This window comes from Lissotriton vulgaris, chromosome 1_1 (assembly GCF_964263255.1).
Source record: "Lissotriton vulgaris chromosome 1_1, aLisVul1.2, whole genome shotgun sequence".
Classification (NCBI taxonomy): Eukaryota; Metazoa; Chordata; class Amphibia; order Caudata; family Salamandridae; genus Lissotriton; species Lissotriton vulgaris.
The window spans coordinates 2049577363-2049597041 of NC_141685.1; the positions used below are offsets into that span (position 1 = coordinate 2049577363).

At 48.1% G+C, this 19679-nt stretch overlaps 1 protein-coding gene across 3 annotated transcripts in view; it reads left to right on the forward strand.

The window, feature by feature from the left end:
- Positions 1 to 19679, forward strand: part of GYS2 (glycogen synthase 2) — a 610704-nt gene that overhangs the window by 501594 nt on the left and 89431 nt on the right. For all 3 annotated transcript variants that reach the window (XM_086920470.1, XM_086920476.1, XM_086920482.1), the window contains one exon: positions 11188 to 11351. In XM_086920470.1, the coding sequence (XP_086776596.1) occupies positions 11188 to 11351 (164 nt within the window). The remainder of the gene's footprint in view (positions 1 to 11187; positions 11352 to 19679) is intronic.

Below are 19679 nucleotides of genomic sequence, written 5' to 3' on the forward strand. Positions count from 1 at the left end.
AGTAGTGATTCCGGCCTCCTTTTGATGACAGCCTCTGGCAGTGCACAGAGACGCATTCTCGAGCCCCGGAATAGCCGGCAGTCCTCCACCAGCCTCACTGTGTGCCGATCGCACACCGAGTCCCCAGATCACACGGGCAGGCAAACTTTGCAGGGAATCCAGCCTGTTCACAGAGATATGCACGCAGTCACTTGTAGAAAGTTGCTTTGGGAACCTTGGTGTCCCTGCGTTCCCAACAGGAGGCCAGCACTTCCCAGGCCCTTGGAGACTCTTTTAAGACACAGCACACAGCAACGTTTTTTTCTCAAGCAGGTGGGAGGAAGCACAGCACTCAGCAAAGTCTCCTTTTTTCCTCTTTAGTGGATACAGCAAACTGCAGGTCAGCCCCAGAACACACACCAAGGGTAGTCTTCCTTTGTCTCTTTAGCTGATCTTCTTAGCAGAGATTCCTCTTGATTGCAGAAGTAGTCTAATTTTACTGAGGTCTTAGGCCTTTCTTTTATACTCCAAATGTCTTTGTTCTTCATGTGTCTGGGGTCTAGGATCCAGTCCCAACCAGTTCTGGGTGCCCTGTGCCAGGGCAGGTCTTCTTCCTTTGTGAGGGGAGGCCAGGGCCATCAGACACACAGCAGGAGGTGGAACCAGCATTGTGAAAGGCAAGCACAGTCCTATTCAGGCCCAGGTGCAACTCCTCCCACCACTCTAAATGTAGATAGGTCTATTCAGCCTATGGCTGACTCCCCCAGCCTCCCACAGCTGCCCCAGCCCCTGTCACTCACAAACCAGACAGTCAATAAACAAACAGGCAGAGGCACACAGGAAAGTTGAACAGGAATAGAGCCACTTTCTAAAAAGTGCTATTTTCAAACACGGAATTCTGAGTTCAGGGATACCAGACTCCATATGCCTATCTTGCCGCTATGGGAAGATATGCAGGTAAATATGTTACACAGCATTTCCCATGTTAGCCTATGGGCAAGATAGTCTTTCAATAGTGAAAACACACATTTGGCAGTATTTCACTATCAGGACATGTCACCCACATTAGTACATGTCCTGCCTTTCACATACACTGCCCAGGGGGGTACCTTGAGCCTACCATAGGGGTGTCCAATGTGTAAGAAAAGGGAAGGGTCAGTCCTGGTTAGTTTGTACACTGGCCAGGACAACAGGGCAGTCACAGACTGCGCACAGGCACTGAGGTGGCAGGCCTGAGAAACCATTGTAGGGCTACTCATGTGGGTGGCACAATCAGGTCCACTGGTAGCATTTGAATTACCAGCCCTGGCACACTCAGTGCCCTTTACTAGGGACTTTACAGGTAAAACAAATATGCCAATCATGGATAACCAAATACAGTAATATTTTAACCAGGGAGCACTTGCACTTTGGCACTGATCAGCAGTGGCAAAGTGTCCAAAACATCTAAACCAGCTAAACTAAATCCAGCACGGTGCCCAAAAATACCGGAGGCAGAGGCAAAAAGTCAGGGGAAACCACACAAAGGATTCCAGTTCTAACAATCAGGTACTCCCTATTTTACCTCATCATGTTATTCTTACAGCCAGCTCGCCTAACCATGCATGTCCTTACTCCCAGCAAGTCCTCCTCCTCACTCTGTGCCCCGATTACGGTTCTCACTACCAACTACTGTGCATTGCCATTCAAGCATACCAGGGTTTGTCCTTCGGTTCTTCTGGGCATTGCTGCAGCAGCTAGAACCATCTGCTATCTCAAAGCTGCAAGTTTTGCAAATGTTCTGTTGCAGTGCCCTGGGTAGCTTCTCCTATAAGAGATATCCGCACTGCATGGATGCTATAATGTAAAATGTGTCATGTTTGTACCAGGCAGCTGTGGGCTGCCATGCGGGTGATGCTAGGGTCCAGTCACAGCTATCTATAAGGCACACTCACACTGGTATTGCTGTACGAACGGAAGACTTCATGCGGTCCATGCCACGTTTATTTATAGCCTCTGGCCGCCCAACCCCCACACCTTCAGGAAGATCCTTAAGACCTGGCTCTTCGACTGACCCGGAGCTGCTGTTGTTCCCCCCCCACCCCATTTCCCCCTAGTGCCTTGAGACACTCACTGGTGAGTAGCGTGCTTTATAATTCCATGATTGATTGATTGATTGAGGGTGTGGTGCAAGTGCATCTGAGGGATGTGTCATCCCGGACAGTGGCCGGATGGCTCACAACATCCCTTTCCAACTTTGCTCCGCATTCCCTCAACGTGATGTTACAAACAAAGTCCTTGAGTCTCTGATTCAGCTTCAGATGAAGCCCTAAATCATACTGCTGCTTTTGGGACCTGTTCAAACCTAATTTGTGTGACTCAATTGGGCCCCCATCAGACATACCCTGTTCACAAGATGGTTCACCGCGCTGTTGTGGTTCCGGGGTCCCTTCTGTCACATTGAGGTCTCTTGTCTCTGGGACGTCTTCCTCCTCAACTACCCCTTGGCCAGAGACATCGACCTTCTTAAACCATGAAATGTTCTGAGTTACTGTCTCCTCACCTTACCGGACAGTAAGCATCATGTCTTCCACTGTGAACACATCCCATATGTCTTTTTTTAATGGCATTCTAAATTTTCACTTGGGCTTGCGATCCTTCAGGAGCACCTGATCTCCCAGTCTGAGCCAGCAGGGGGCTGCTTTTCTACTGATACTGGCTCTTGTGCTGTTTTGCACCTACCTGCTTTGGATAGCCTGAGGATCACACTCAGGTTGTACCCACTCTGGATGTATGAGAATCATGTCACGCTGGTAGCCGTTCAGCATGGGGGGGGTGTTAGAAATGGGGGTCTCTGGTTGGCAGAAGTAGGTACGTTTTTCCAAATAGGGACCCTTGCTTCTAGTCAGGGTAAGGGGGAAACACTTCTAAAATGACCCCTGTTCAACCCTTGGTAGCTTGGGTGGAGCAGACAGACTTATCTCAGAGGGAGTGTGTAAAGCATTTGTGAACACACACAGCAATACAGTGAAAATACTAAAAAATGAATGCCACACCAGTTTAGAAAAATAAGTAATCTTTATCTAAACCAAAACAAGACCAAACAACAACAATCCACAATTCAGTAATAAAAATATGACTTTCAGATGGTAGAAATAGTTCAGTTCAAAGCAAATTGCAGATGCTACACTTTTCACACAAAGTACCAGGGATGCATCACACAAACAAACAAAACAGGCCACAGGGAAGGTGATGCCTCAGTTCCTTACACTCAGGGAAGGTCATGCACCGGATCCTGGCTCCCAGGGAGGTGATGCGTCAGTTCCTTACTGCTGCATAAGGGAGGTGATGCATCAGTTATTTACCGGAGAGGGGGTGATGCGTCGGTTTCTTACTGCAAGGGGAGGTGATGCATCCGTTTCTTACTGCCTCCCCCAACGATGCGACAAACTTGGCGTCTCAATACAATGCAAAGATCCGGGGCGAGGATTCTTCCAGCTCCCAGCGGAAACAGTCTTCAGAGGTCCAAAACAACAGCAGGCACCTCTTTGCAGGTCAGAACTCCCAGCAAGGAAGTTCAGGGGAGCTGGTGGTGAAGTCTTTGTGACCCTGAGACTTCAGAACAGGAGGCAAGTTCAGTTTCAAGCCCTTGGAGATCTTCCTCAAGCAAAGGACACAGCAAAATCCTTTTCTCCTTTTCTTGGCAGCATGTGGCCACTGCAGGCCAACCCCAGGCAGAAAACAGCACAGAGGCAGTATTCCTCTTCAGCTTCTCCGGCTCTTCTCCTTGGCAAAGTTCCAAGAAGTGATCTAAAAGTTTGGGGTCTGGGCCCCTCTTTTTATACCCCAAAATCCTTTGTTGTCCGAAGGCAGAGAGTGTATGTACCCAGCCGAAACCAGTTCTGTGGGACACTTTGCAAGTGCACAACACCCTCAATTGTCAGTGTGAGCCCTGGCTCCAGACACACCACAGGAGGACTGAGCCATCATTGTGGAAGGCAGGCACAGCCCTATTCAGGTGCAGGTGCTAATCCTCCCACCACTCCAACTACAGACCAGGCCTATTCAGACCAGCCCTTACTCATCAGAGTTCTGGATCCACTGCCCCTCTCCAGCCCCTGTCATCCAAAAGCCAGACACGCAATACACTAACCTAGCAGAGGCACACTGCATGGTTAGGCAAGAAAATACCTACTTTCTAAAAGTGGTATTTTCAAGCACAGGATGTAAAAATCACCTCACTAAAAGATGCATTTTAACATTCTGAGTTCAGGCATACTAAACTTTATTTTTCTACCTTGTTCCCAGGGCCAGTTATGTTTATAAGATGTTATAAACAAACTCTCCATTCTGTCCTATGGGTACAGGTAGCCTTGCAATAGTGAAACCCGAAATTGGCAGTATTTCACTATCAGGACATGCCACACACATCAGGGCATGTCCTACCTTTCACATACAATGCACCCTGCCCACAGGAGTAACTTGGGCCTACCTTTGGGGTGACTAATATGTAGAAAAGGGAAGGTTTAGGGACTGGCAAGTGTGTGCACTTGCCAAGTCGACATGGTATTCCCAGACTGCACACAGGCTCTGCAATGACAGGCCAGAGTTACATTTTACAGGCGGCTTCTGTGGGTGGCACAATCAGTGCAGCAGCCCAGTAGCAGCATTTGATTTACAGGCCCAGGGCACACACTGTACTAGGGACTGACTAGTAAGTCAAATATCCAATCATGGAAACACCAATCCATAACTGTAATTTACAAACGGAGCACTTGAACTTTGGCACAGAACAGGAGTGACAAAGTGCCTAGAGCATTTAGATCAGCAAAACGGAGCCCAACATACAGCAAAAACTCAGCAGTCAAAGGCATAAAATGCAGGGGAGACCCACACCAATGGTGCCAGGTCTAACAAGGGGTCACTGGGGTACTGAGCAGTGCAATATGGCATGCCTCGGTACTCCTGTAAGAACCTGTGTGGATTGAGTTTCCGGGTATACCCCTTTGTGTGTGGCAATTAGCAAGGTCTTGTTTAGTGTCCACATAAACCACTCGACCTTACTCTTTGCTTGTGGCCACTGCCGTGCAATTTGGCAGTGCAGTATTCCCGGTTGGCGTAACAGATCTTGGAACTTGCTCCTTGGAAACAGCGGCCCATTATCCGTCTTGATTTCTTTTGGAAGGCCGAGCAGGGCCATTACCTTTTCCAATGCTGGAGCCACCTTTACAAATGACGTTGACTCAATGAGTTCCATGATGGGAAACTTGGATTGGCTATCCACGAGGACCATGGTAATTCTTCTATACGGAAAACTGTGAAATTCCAGGCTAACTTTGGTCCATGGAGTGTCACAAAGTTCCTCTGTTATGATTGGTGCAGGTGCCTCAGGGCTGCTGGTGACTTGACATGCTGCACATTACCGTACTGGGTCATCCAACAACAACTCCAACTCTGGGAACCACACCTTCCCCCATATGCAAGACTTTGTTTTTGCTGTCCGTTGATGTCTACCATGGGCAACTACCGCCCCCTGTTGTGCCAGGCTCTCTGAGATGACCAATCTGTGGCCCTGCAGGAAGAGTTCCTCTTGAGTGGCATTGAGTTCATGCAAGAACTTCCAAAATTCCGTGAGGTGCTCTTTATCTGGTCCACTCATAGTGTTCGAATCCTGCAGAAATTAATCCCATGACCCTTGTTGCAGAGCCTCCAGAACCGTTTTGAGCACTGTGTTGCCAGCGGTCACTGCATCAATCTCCGGAAGGCTTGATACACTTGGACAGGCCCCTTGGCTGGCCGTTTGGTCATACTCTTCCATGTACCCGGCCTCCTGTTTTTTCTCACTGTCTATTTGAGGTTTGTGCAGCAACAAGAAATTGGCAAGATTCTTGGACCCTTGCCCATATACCACTTCAAACTGGTTATGCTGCAGCTGTACGGCTCACCATTCAACACAGGGTGGTGGATGGGGTGGAGTACCCCCTAACAACGGCACCAACAGCTAATGATCAGTGACGACACGGAATGAACGCCCACATAGAGCTAGGTGAAAATGTCCACAGGTCTACTTTATGGTATGGTGACTGTCTCCCTCTTGATCTGGGGATATCCTGCTTCTATTGGTGTTAAGGCTCTACTTACAAAAGCTAGATGTGCCCACATTCCAGACTTGACTTCTTGCATGAGCATTTTTCCAAAGCTTTAAGGGCTCTCGTCCACCACCAGCGTTGTTCTTTTCTTTGGATCAAAGTTGGCCATGGTTGCCTTGCTCAGAAGTGCCATCTTCACCTTTTGGAATGCCTCATCTTCAACCATTTGAGCGTCCGCTTTCTTCAGTACCTTCAGGAGGTCCGCAATGCTCGCCATACTGGGCATGAACCGGTCACAATAGGAGGCCATCCCTAAGAAACTGTGCTCCTCTGAGGCATTGCATGCTGCTTGTGGCTTGTTTGATTGCATGCAACTTCCTTGAGTCGACTTGCACTCCATCCTGTATGAAAAGAAGGAGCACTTTCCCGATGGAGAGGGATTACATGCTCACACAGTCACTTTAGGGTGGCCCTCTGGTGCTGATGATGTTCCTCCGTTGTTACCAAGTATATCAAGATGTCATCTCTGGCATTCATGATGTCTAGCAAGCTTGATAGAATCTCCCTGGTTGCGTCTGGAAATACTGCTGCATCAGACGATATTCAAAAATTGAGCCATTTGTTGAGTCACAGGCCCAGGTGCGTGGAAAATATTTTCGAATACCTGCTCCATTCATCCAGCTGGTGATATCCAGCGTTGAGGTTCAATTGTGAGAACCACCTGGCACCACTTAGTTCTGCTATAAAACTGTTTATTGTGGGAGTGATGTGCCGTTCCCTCTAAACAGCCTCATTGGGGAGGCACATTTCAATGCAAATGCATACCTTGCCAGATTGTTTTGGCTTTTTGGTGATCACCATTGATGACATCCACAGTGCTGGGCCAGAGACATTTCCGATTACCGACAAACCCTATAGTTTGTCCAGCTCTTTTACAACCAGTGGCCGGAGGCGGAATGATACCCAGTGATGATATAGCACCACTGGCTTGACGGCCTTCTCGATGTGTAGTCAAATTGAGCTTCTCCCTAACACAGGAGCAGCAGATGACACGACTCAGTGGTGTGTGCCCTCAACGTACATTTTGATCTGCAGCTGAATCCCAATCCTGAGAGCACTCAGTTGAACGCTTTTTTTATCTGACTTATTAGGCTTCTATGTCACTTTGGGCCTCATTATGATTTCAGTCTGATCGCAACCGACAGGCCGCTGGTTACAGTCCGACTGACATCTGGTGCTGAAGTCCGACTGCCGCATTATGAAGCGTGGCGGTCAGAGGCGGTGGGTGGAGGGACAGACCGACGCTTCTCACCGGCTCAAGGAGCCTGTTGGTCAGAATGTAATACCCTACAATAGGGCGGTACCGGCTCTGGCACCGCCATAGGGATTACAATGTCCCTTTCATATAGCCTTTCAATGGTGGTCCGACCGCCATTGAAAGGCTGTCGGAAATGGATTTTGGGGGGAACCTAGCAGGGACCCGTCCCTCTGCGGCCTCCTTATGAGGCCTGGGAGGCACCTGTGGTGCCCCCTAAACATACATACCCCGTTTGCTAAGCACCACATGGTGCCTGGCACACGTTCCATGGATGTTTGCAAACATCAATTTTACCAATGCGGTTTGTGCTGTTGCCCTTTTCTGGCCTCAGTACAAGCCACAATGTAAAAACAGATGTTTCTGACCACCTTGTGGGCGGTCACATCCTAATTTGTCAGATAGAACCACCGACTACTAATCAGTTGGTTTCCATTCTGATACGATGTCGGTCGGACACGTGTCTGACTGCAATCGTAATCGGGCCTATGTGTGGTTCAGGATACCTCACTTTCGTCATACCATTGTAATGTATATGTGTAAGAAATTAGACTATTATTTGAGGGGGGCGAGAGCCCGCCAATAAAAATATTCACTATTGTTGTCAGGATGAATCACAGAAGTCACTAAAGTAACCTGTGCTTAACCCTCTGCTAGCTTGGCACAAAACAGTCAGGCTCTACTCAGAAGCAATGCATAAAGTATTTTTGAAGCCCTTAAACATTAATAAAGTGAAAACACAACACAAGAAAAATCTGAAACCAATTTAGAACAATAGGTAATATGTTAATAAATAAAATGACCTCAAAAGACAGAAATCCAATCTGTGGAACCGGAGATATGAGTTTTTTAAAGTTTTAGGTCAAAAAAGCTCCAAGAGCCATGAAGCCCCAACTTTGGGTATCTGGTCATGTGAGAGCAAGATAAAGGCACATGTTTAGGCTGACTCTGATGGATGGGTGGCCAGATACAGGACCAGGGTTGTTCTGCTGGAGATTTTGCCTTCTGATTTTGGTGTGGGAACTGTGCATTGCTGCTCTGTGTCACTCTGCATTTGGTATGCTGAAGATTTCAGATGGGTGCTGCGCAGTGCGACTCTATTTAATAACCTTTTAAATAACCTAATAAAATAATTAAAGGATAATTATTTAATTATGAAGTATTTTACAGGTTATTAAGAGCCCGATTATGAGTTTGGTGGTGCTGGAACAGACTGCCATGCCTGCGTTTCCATGTATCTGGTGGGGTTGTTTTGGCGTTTCCATGGCACTGCCTCTGAAAATGGGCACCGACAACACCAAAAACAGTTACTGCACGGCATAGTCTGTGTGTTTCCTCTCCGCCATGGTTTCCATGGAGGGGAAACCGCCGTGAAAACTGCAGTGGAGCGGAAACCGCAGGGTCCCGCCAAGCATGTTGCTGCCTCCACACTGTCCCGCCACTGTGAAGGAAAAGTGGTTCCTTGGTAGCATCCGTGAAGCAATAGTGGTCCCACCACTTGAGTTCTATTACGGTGGTCGGATTACTAGTGCAGCGGTGGCTGGACTGCGACTGCTGCACCTCTGTGAATCTAGCAGTCCGAGGACCGCTAGACTTTTAATCGGGCCCTTAATGTCTTAGAATGAAATAATTAAAAATAGATAAATATTTCAGGACTAGATAATGAATGTTCGATTTTTATATTTTTTTAGAATCATTATTTATATGACTAATTATTTCAAATAATTCCATGTAATGTAATAGTATTTCCTATGGGATTTTATTTTAAGTCCGTACTGCCATTATTTCCTATTCAGAGGTGTTCCAGTACTAGTGGTTGGCTATGTGTAGCCCTGGATGTACTACAAAAATATGATACTACAAAAGTGTAAGCTACTACAAAAGTGCAGTTTGTGAATGTCGAAAAGTAGTACATGTTCTCAAAAGTGTAAGTACTTTTGTGAATTAATCCAAAAATGCCTTTCCAGGAGGTTACAGGCATTAGAGTAGAAGCGGGAGTAGGTATTCTCTCAGTTCTGGCTGTTTGTATTCTCATTGAAAGTGTAGGTTCTCTGCATTCAAATGACTACAACCTTACCTGATAGGCGTGTATGTGAACATTTTTTTTTTTAAATCTCTTTATTAGCATCAGATTGGTCCGTATAAGCATACAATTTATTTATTGACATTTGTAGAGCGCGGCGAATACCCGTGGGCGTCTCGGCGCTTACATGGAAAACTTGAGTAGTCATCATACAGAATAGACATCTGGAGGACGTGACCAATAATATTACAAATGGTGCAACACATTCTAGAAGTCTTATTTTCCTTTTTCCAGTTCTACATGTGAATCGCACGTGTGGAAGGATAATGCAAAGAGATATATATGCTTTCAAACATAACGAAAATTAATATGTATATGTGTATGTGAACATTTATTAGCAAAACCCTGGGCTCAGATTTAGGAAATGCTAAATGTTTCACTACATGTAAGGGAGAAGAGGCAGGGCAGGTTAGATAAAGTAATTTTAGGAAAAAGGGTGGCACAATTCCCCTAGGCATGTGAGGACTTTTATGCAAACAACTACCATTTTGCGCTTCTTTAATCAGTTAATGAGTATGCAATATACTCATATCAGCACACGGCCAGGGGACGGTGGAGTTAGTACATAGCGAACAAAGTTTTGATGAAATCCCATCAATCCGTCTCTGTGAGAACAAGTAAGTGAATGAGTTAAGTAAGACCAGCCCACAACACGGACTTTCCTAGGGAAAAATGGGGGCAGGGAGCTAGAGAGAGAAAACACAGTGCATGACTTCTACCCCCACTCCCCTCAATTGAGTGAGGGAAACTCCTCTCAGGGTAGGCTACACAGGTCTGAACATTCTGTGTTTGACTTGTGCCCATAGAGATGATTTAGCCTCAAGGGGAAACGCGCATGAGTTAATCTTATAACAAGCAAACATTAAAAGCTGTAGCGGAAACGCCATAACAAACCCTAGAGAGCTCTCTCCAAGTTCAGAAGCAAAGGTGCAAGTAATAAGCAGGGTCTCTCCTAGTTAATCCCCAGGGAAGGAATGAGAGACCTTCTCTGAAAAAAGAAACAAAGAAACATGGGGCAGCACAGAAGAGTTGTGGCTGTGCAAACGGCGAACAAACTGGCGCCAGCAGGAAAGTTACAACACAGTTTCCAGGCTAGTAACCCTTTCCCACTGCTGCTACTTAATGTTCCCTAGAAGTACGTGTATTTTCAGTACTATATGGCAAATAAAGAGTGTGTCCGTGAGAATGCCCTTGAAGCGCTTCCCTCTCAGCACCATCCTCTACAAGCCTATGTATCACATTTACCACCCAGCTGTGAGTATGAGTCTAGGATTAATCTGACTAAGTGAAGTTTTTTTCTTGTCGCTAATCAGGTATTACACATTCCTGGCTTTCACTATGTACTTTGTGACCCTCGCAAATGATTTTCAAGTTAAAATGTCGTAATTGGTGCTTAATTTCAAAGAAAATTAGCAAAGTTGCAAAGCTTTTGAGACAAAAAAACCCAGAATGATTCACATTCAAAAGAATCTACTTTTTCTTTGAGCACATGGAGTAATTTTACATCTCATAAGGGGTTCAATGTAAATATAAATTTGACTTCAATGCTTCCTACATTGTGAAATTAGTTACTCAGTTGTTTTACTGCATACTCCGATTGCCTTAAATGTAAAACGCAGATCCAGTCCTCTTGAAAAACTATTTTCCGACTCAAAAAGTGTGGCCATGCACAGAAGCCACCGAGTGCATAATGCTAACAGGTTTTGATGACTGTACCTTCTGCCCACCTGTGTTTCCACCAGGGATCTACATAGTTGACAGAAGGTATCGCGCTCCAGACGAGTCCTGCAATCAATTGACGCAGTTCCTCTATGGTTTCTGCCAGCAGTCACGACGCCAGAGGATCATTCAGAGGAATCGAACTGAGAGGCTTTCAGACCTGCTGGACTGGAGATTTCTGGGCAGGGTAAGTGAGTGCGTCATCAAGGCCACAGTTGTAGCTATTTTTAATAAATGAAGAAAAATAGATAGACCTGGACATTGTTGTAGTGTTAGTGAAGGATCCTAAAAGGTAAGGATAAATATACAATGTTTAAGGGTGGAACACACAAGAAAGATAATGTTAAATAAATGGTTTGGGAGAGGAAAAAATGGCTTTGATATTTTTGATTTACAATGGGGTTTTTTTCTCTGAGACCCCACAGTTGCAATACTAACGATGATGTGTATATACCACTGTTGCAAAGTCATCCTGTGCCCTGGGCACCCCCCAACGTTTTGCTGAATGGTACTGGTGGTAACTGGCTCTGACTGACCCTGGGCTCAGTCTAACCAGGCCAGGGCCAGTGCTATGCTGAAAGAGACATATTTAGAATACAGTGAAAACACCTACATTCACTAGGGTACAGTATGGTATGGGGTACCCCTGTGAATGGCATGACCTACCCTATGATACCCCTTTAAATAATAGGGTAGGAGGAATAAAACCACCTAGAAGTCCCAAGTCCACAATAGGTAATGACAGTTTAGAGGCCAGCAGCTTTTTCTGCACATGCATGTGTGCACTGCTGAAGCCTGAGGTCAGTTTAAAAGCAGCCCTAGGGCTCAGGACTGCTTTTAAAAAGTAAATTGTGCCCAAACTCGACTTTGGTGTTTGTGGCACTGAAAAATGGATAACCTACAATGTTTTGGCATATTAGGAACCTCCAGGGTATCCCCTAGGTGTCCCAGGGCAGGGGGGTCAGGTGTTTATAAGGTGGACCCTTATAAAAGGAGTTTTATATGCCCTGGGTTTTTTCCTTTTTGTTCCAACCAGCAGTACATAGCATGAAACAATATTGCAATTACCAGACATGAACTTTACATATCGCTTACTGATTCAATTTACACCATACACATATCATTTATCACTTTACAATCTCCGCTTCGACAGATGATATCCTAGTTCACAAGAGGTTTCCCACCCCCACTGAGTTTGCTACTTCGCACTTCTCATTGCGTCTAGTACATGTTGGGTACATCTAAACAAGTCGGTAGAAGGACTTGTGTCATCGTAAGTCAGTCTGTGGGCTCGGGCTCTTGGGTCGCTTGTACGTATTGGACTAGTGGTTCCCAGAAGTCTCTGGGTCGTGAGGCTTGTTGAATGTTCTCTGCGTAGGTCTCCAACGTTTCCTTACAGTAGGTCATATCCGTAATCCAATCTGTAAACCTGGGGGGTCTCTTACTTCCCCATCTCATCGCTATGCGCCTCTTTTCAAGCAGAAGTGCAACTGCCAAGAGTTTCCTACGTCCAGCATGTTTAAGTTTCCTGACACCTAGAATGCACACTAAGGAGGGGTTAGGAGTCTGTTCCGATAGCATGACAGACAGTGAATTAGTAACTTCACTCCAGTATGGCTGCAAATGTGAGCATGACCAGGATATATGCAGGAAGTCAGCACTATGTGCATTACACCTCTGGCAGGCATCTGTTTCTCTTAGTCCTAGTCAATGTAGTTTAGCCGGCGTGTAGTATAGTTGATGAAGGTATTTTACATGAATAATGCGCAAGTTGCAGTTTGATGTGAGGAGCATGAGTTGTGTGCAGCTGTAGTGCCAATCACGTTCGTCTATTGTCTCACCCAATACAAATTCCCATCTACCTAATGTCGCCGTAGGTTTCTCAGCTTGTTCTTCCTGGGCCACGTTGTATAAGGGTGTTACCAAGTTTTTTTGAGTATGGGCTACAGTATTTGTAATGTGTTCAGTTGCATAGGTTTGTCATGGAAGGTGGTGTATAGTGACCTGATTGCCGTGCGTAGACGTAAGTATGCGAATTTCTTCAGTGGGAGTTGATGAGCGCATAGTGAGGGGTCTGTCCATTGTATAAATTTACTATGAGTGAATAATTGTCCCATATTGGTCAATCTGATCTCCCTCATCAAAGTATGCATTTTCTTTTCCTACATTGCAGTGAGCTTAGGGTGTTTCTCCATCAAAATCGCCCGTGCATACACCGGTAGGTTGTGTGCTCTATATGCCAGTGCATGCCACGCCCTCGAGGTGCATAGGGCTGTATGTATCTTGTCTCGTGATGTAAATTTTATCGGGTCGGCTATGAGTGCAGTCAGTGGCACAGGAGATATTCTGTCTTTTTCCTCCGCATTATGTGGGATGTATGCATTGGGTTTTGTCCAGTTGTGCGCAGAGAAAATATAAGTGAAAATCTGGTGCCTCAAATCCTCCCAGATGGTACGGTTGAGTCAGGATCTTCCAACTTGTCCTTGCCTGTTTCCCTGCCCATGTCATTTTCTGTAAGATAGAGCACAGCTTGACAAAGAAGGTCTTGTTTAGCCATATTGGAATATTCCAAAACAGATATAGGAACCTGGGTAGTACAATCATTTTCTGTTTGGCTATTCTATCCACCATTGAGAGGGGCATTCTTATCCATTCCAGTCTCACCAGCACCTTGCCATAATTCTCTCTGATAAACAGTTCCAGATCTCGGTGTATCCAAATACCGAAGTATTTAATTGAAGCTGTGCTCCACTTTAAAGGGTATTCCAGTTCGGGTTCCGATGTGTCCGCAGTGAGAGGTATCACCACTGACTCATCCCAGTTTATTCTGAGGCCTGCATATTGCTCATACCTGACATATTCTCTAATGAGCGGGTTTAGGTTCTTGTCTGGGTGTGTGGTGTAAAGGACCATATTGTCAGCGTACAATGCAATTCCTATGGGCCTGAGATCGAATTATAAGGCCGATTTAGAGTGCTTCTGCCGAATTTTACAGGCCAGTGGTTCCAGGATTAGAGCTAAGAGCATTGGCGACAGCAGGCAGCCCGGTCTGGTGCCTCGTGCAATCTCTATCGGGTTGGATGTGTACCCGTGTATTCTGATCCGTGCCCTCTGTGCAGTATATAGTAGTGTTACCCATTTTAGGAACGGTTCTGTAAACCCCGTTTTGTGATGGGTAACAAACATGAAGGGCCACTTCACTGAGTCGAATGCCTTGGCGGCATATAGCAGGGCCGCGGCTGCTGGCGTATCCGGATCTATTTGGAGGTATAGTGCAAAGATGGTGCGGATATTGTGGGTGGTGGACCGTGTGGGCATGAAACCAGTCTGGTCTGGCAGTACTAGATTACATAGAAGCGGTTGTATTATGTTCGCTATTATTTTTGCTAAAATCTTGGCATCTATGTTTATCAGGGATAGAGGCCTGTATGATTCACACTCACCGGGGTCCTTGCCTGGTTTCAGGAGCGCTCTCAGAAGCGCCTCACTTAATGAGTTCAGGAGAGCGCCTTCTTCATAGGATTCTTCAAGCATTTCAGGCAGATATGGGATCAGTAGATCTCAGAATTCTTTATGAAATTCTCCCGGGAGTCCATCTAGTCCCGGTGCTTTATTATTCGGGAGGGAGTTAATGGCTTCTATAATTTCGTCTTTGATAATGTAGTGACAGAAGTACTCTTGGTGGGTGTCTGATAGCCACGCCAGTGCTACATCATCTAGGTAACCTTGTATATCAGATGTGGAAGACTGCATCTGAGTAGTGTATAACGGAGTGTAGTAATTGGCAAAACATTCCAATATAGCTGGAGTTTCATTGACTTTTTGGCATTGCTCGTTTTGAATCTGCGTAATATACGCCATGGTGTGAGTGGGCTTGAGTTTGTATGACAACGCCCTACCAGGTCTCCCTCTCTCACCATAATTCCTAGCAGTGTACTTGCGCGCAATATATATTTTACCTCATCGTCTGCAAACTTGTTGTATTTGTCAATCTGTACTCTAATATCTGCCAATATTGTGTTGTCATGAGTGTCTTCAAATTCCCGTTATAATCTAGCAATGTTAGTTTCAATTCTTTCCAACTGTCCCTGTATATCTTTTAGTAGGCCTGCATGTTTACCAATGCAGTATCCCCTAATGGTGACTTTGGAAGCCTCCCAGAGTGTCCTTCCACTCTGTACTGAACCGGAGTTATGGTCAAAAAAGTATATTCTTGCCTGTCGTAATTCCTCCTGGAAAACCTGATCCTGCAGTGGCGTCTGTCTTAGTCTCCACATGAATTGTCGTGGGGTATGCGTCGGGATTTGATTCGAACTGGGGTGTGGTCTGAAAGTGTCTTGGGTAAGTGGGCAATGTCAGTAGCCCATGTGCACACATCGTTAAATACCATCCAGTAATCAAGTCTGGTCCATGTTAGGTGTGTTGATGAGAAGCAGGTGAATTCTCTTCTGTCTGGGTGTCTATGTCTCTATATATTTCCACCATGCCCTAGTCTGCCATCCCTTCTCTTAAAACTTTGGCTGATTGTTTACCATACCTGTCATTCCCAATGGACCTATCAAGTGTGGGGTCTAGGCAAGTATTGAAATCCCAGCCCCAAAGGATAGTAGTAGGTTGGAATTTGCACAGTCGCGTCCAGAGTTGTGCGTAAAAAGAGGGGTCATCGTTATTTGGACCATATACATTGACGATTGTTGACCTTGTTAGTCGGTCGCTCCCCCACCATACAGCTCCGCCCGGTGTGCCCAGACGCCGCTATTGCTGTAGAAGTCGAGGCCCTCCTCCACCCGCATGCTACCACCTGCGCCTCATCCCTGGTGGCCAGTGGCAGGCCTTAGGTCTGTATCTCTGTTACTGTCTGTTCCCTGTATTGCCCGCTTTTGTCTGTGCCCGTGTGGCATGCCTTCTGTTTTCCCCTTGCTGCCCCTGATTTCTGTCCAATTTTTGCCGTCTGTCCCCTTCTGTTGCCTTCTGTTTCCTGACTTGTGCCGTTTTTGCCTTCTGTTTTTCCCCTCACTGCCCCTGACTTTTGCCCTTTTTTTGCCTTCTGTGTCCTTCTGCAACCGTCTGTTCCCTGATTTCTGCCTGTTTTTTCCTTTTGTTTCCCCCTCGCTGCCCCTGACTGGGCCCTTACTGCTCCTGTCCCCGCCACTGCGTCCCCTACGGCCCCGCCCCCTCACTGCCCATTCGCTGTCCCTGCCTCCCGTCTCCCAGCTGCTCCTCCCTCCCACATACCCCATATATGGCGGCCACTGCGAGGGGAGGAGAGCGACCATTGACCTTGCTAGTAGGTCGCTCCCCCACCACACAGGTCCACCCTGTGTGCCCTGACGCCGCCATTGCTGTAGAAGTCGAGGCCCTCCTCCACCCACAGGCTCCCACCTGCGCCTCATCCCTGGTGGCCAGTGGTAGGCCTTAGGTCTGTATCTCTGTCACTGTCTGTTCCCTGTATTGCCCGCTTTTGTCTGTGCCCGTGTTGCTTGCCTTCTGTTTCCCCCTAGCTGCCCCTGATTTCTGCCCAATTTTTGCCTTCTGTATCGTTCTGTTGTCTTCTGTTCCCTGACTTCTGCCTGTTTTTGCCTTCTGTTTTCCCCTCGCTGCCACTGATTTCTTCCCGTTTTTTGCCTTCTATGTCCTTCTGCTACCTTATGTTCCCTGATTTCTGCCCGTTTTTTCCTTTTGATTCCCCCTCACTGCCCCTGACTGTGCCCTCACTGCTCCTGTCCCTGCTGCTGTGTCCCCTGCGTCCCCGCCCCCTCACTGCACATTCGCTGTTCCTGACTCCCGCCTCCTGACTACCAGCTGCTCCTCCCTCCCACATCCCCATATGTGACGGCCACTGCGCGGCCGCGCCACTGGCGTGACAAAGGCACGCCTAAGGCAAGCCCGTCTGCGCCCGTCCGCACCTGGACGGCGCCCAGCGCCAGAACCCCTGGCCCAAGTAAACGCCACAACGCCCGACCCTACGATGCCAGCACCCTCCAAGCACTCAATTCCGGACGAGAACACACCTGCTACCAGGCCACCCTGAAGCGCACCCAAGGACCCTTCACCTGCCGGAACTGCAGCTTCACCAGCATCTCCACACAGGAAAGAGCCCAACTACCTCAGATGCATCCTCCTCAACACCCGCTCCGCCCGCAAACACGCGTTGAACTCTGGGACCTCCTCGACTCAACCTCCCCAAACGTCGCCTTCCTGACGGAGACCTGGCTGAACCCCTCCTCAACACCCGACATCGTCATAGCCATCCTGGAAGGCTACAAGACCGCACCAACGGAGTGGGAGGAGGAATCGACATCGTCCACAGTAACACCCTCAGAGTCACGACCAACACCGACGACACCCTCAGCACTGCCGAAGACCTGCACTTCCAAATCCACACCAACCCCAACACCACCCTCAGAGGAACCCTCATCTACAAACCCTCCGGACCCCGTCCACAGTTCAGCAACTCCATCGCCGACTTCATCAGCACACATGTCCTCGCCTCCACAGACTACATCCTCCTCGGGGACCTGAACTTCTACCTTGAGAACAACGACGACACCAACTCCACCACCCTGATCGACAACCTCACCAACCTCGGACTCAGACAGCTCGTGATAACACCCACCCACACCGCCTGCCACACGCTTGACCCCATCTTCTCTGCAAGCCCTCACATCTCCTTCAACCACACCACCGAACCCCACTCGACTAACCATAACTGCATCCATTTCACTGTCAGGAAGCCCACCACACCCCCCGCACCCAACAGATGCCTCGACGCATCTGGGTCAAAGTCACCAAAGACCAGCTAACCACCACCCTCGCCCTGAGGCCACCCGCCGACCCCTACACCGCCGCCCGCAACTTAAGACAGTGGATCGTCGACTTCGGCAACACCCTCACCCCGCTCAAGAAACCCTCCAACAGCCCCACCAGCAAGAAAGCCACCTGGTTCACCGAAGACCTCCAGTCCTCCAAACAAACATGCCGAAAACTGGAGAAGAACTGGTTCCACGAATGAACACCGGACAGCTACGCAGCCCACAAGAACGCCACCCGCAGACACCATTACCTCATCAGAGTCGCCAAGAGGGCCTCCTTCAAAGACCGCCTAGACAACAACGCACACCACAGCAAAGAGCTCTTCAATATTGTGAAGGAACGCTCCAACCCCAACTCCAACACCAACAACATCCCACCTTCGCAAGACCTGTGTGACTCGCTGGCCACCTTCTTCCACTGCAAGATCGCCTACATCCACGACAGCTTCAACGTTACGACTGCCCAGACTAACACTGAGAAATCCGCCACCACGACCACCACCCGCACCAACCGCCTGCTCTCTTGGACCTGCATCAACGACGAGGACACCAGCAAGATCATGAACACATCCACTCCGGATCAGCCTTAGACCCATGCCCACACCACATCTTCAACAAAGCCAACACAGCCATCGCGCCCCATCTCTGGAAAGTAATCAACATCTCCTTCGAGACAGCAACCTTCCCAGATAGCTGGAAACATGCCGAGATCAACGCCTTATTCAAGAAACCCATGGTGGACCCCAAGGACCTCAAGAACTTCCGGCCCATCTCCCTGCTCCCGTTCCCGGAAAAGGTCATCGAGAAAACCATCAAGAGAGCTGAGAGGACGTTGCCTGGTACCGCAAGAAATGCATCGGGAGGCCGCCGGTCTCCGCTTCACACCTGATAACAATGCCACCAACCCTCAGCCCACATCCCGATTTGAGGGCCACGCACTGTGTTAACTGCCATCGGGACGGAAGGGGCGGCCAGTGGGAGCAAAGGTGAGAGCTTCGCCTGCGGTCGCGAGACATAGTGCACCATCCCCCCAGTGTAACGCCTTGGTCTGAGGAGTGGTCCTGAGTTCTCTGAGCGTGATCCATGCCCCGAAGCCGCATGTTCTGCGGGGTGAGTCTCTACCCTGCTTTGGGGACTTTTGGATATCGCAGGGAGAACACCCCTCCCCACCGCTGCCGAGACCCTCGATCGTGTGCCGGCCTGATTTTCCGATCTGCCCCTGCGACATTGCTTTACCGTACTGGGGATCAGATTGCTAATTGCCATGAGGTGCCGCTGGAGGAGCCTGGGGCCAAAGAAGAGTGCTGCGATGGACTAAGTTATCGTGCTATTATTAGCCAAAAAAACAACTTTGATGATTGAGGATGATTGGGGACACGGAAGCTGCAATGCGAACTAAGATGGACTCAGCCATTGTTCCCTGACCGAACATCGGAGAAATCACACGCAGGCAAGATCCTGGCACTGCTGTGGCACCTATTTGAAATAGCGCCGGTCTGTACCCAGCTTGATGCAACCTCCCTCCCCACTGATATCTTTGAAGTGAGGCCTCCCAGCGCCTGCCAGATGGACTGAGTTCCTGAGGCGCAATCCATTACCCGCGCATTGAGTACCCACGGGGAAGTGGGGTGTGGACTACGCTTGACCAGAAGTGACTACTGAGGGGGAGGCCACACACGATTTTCTGAGCTGGGGAACCGCAC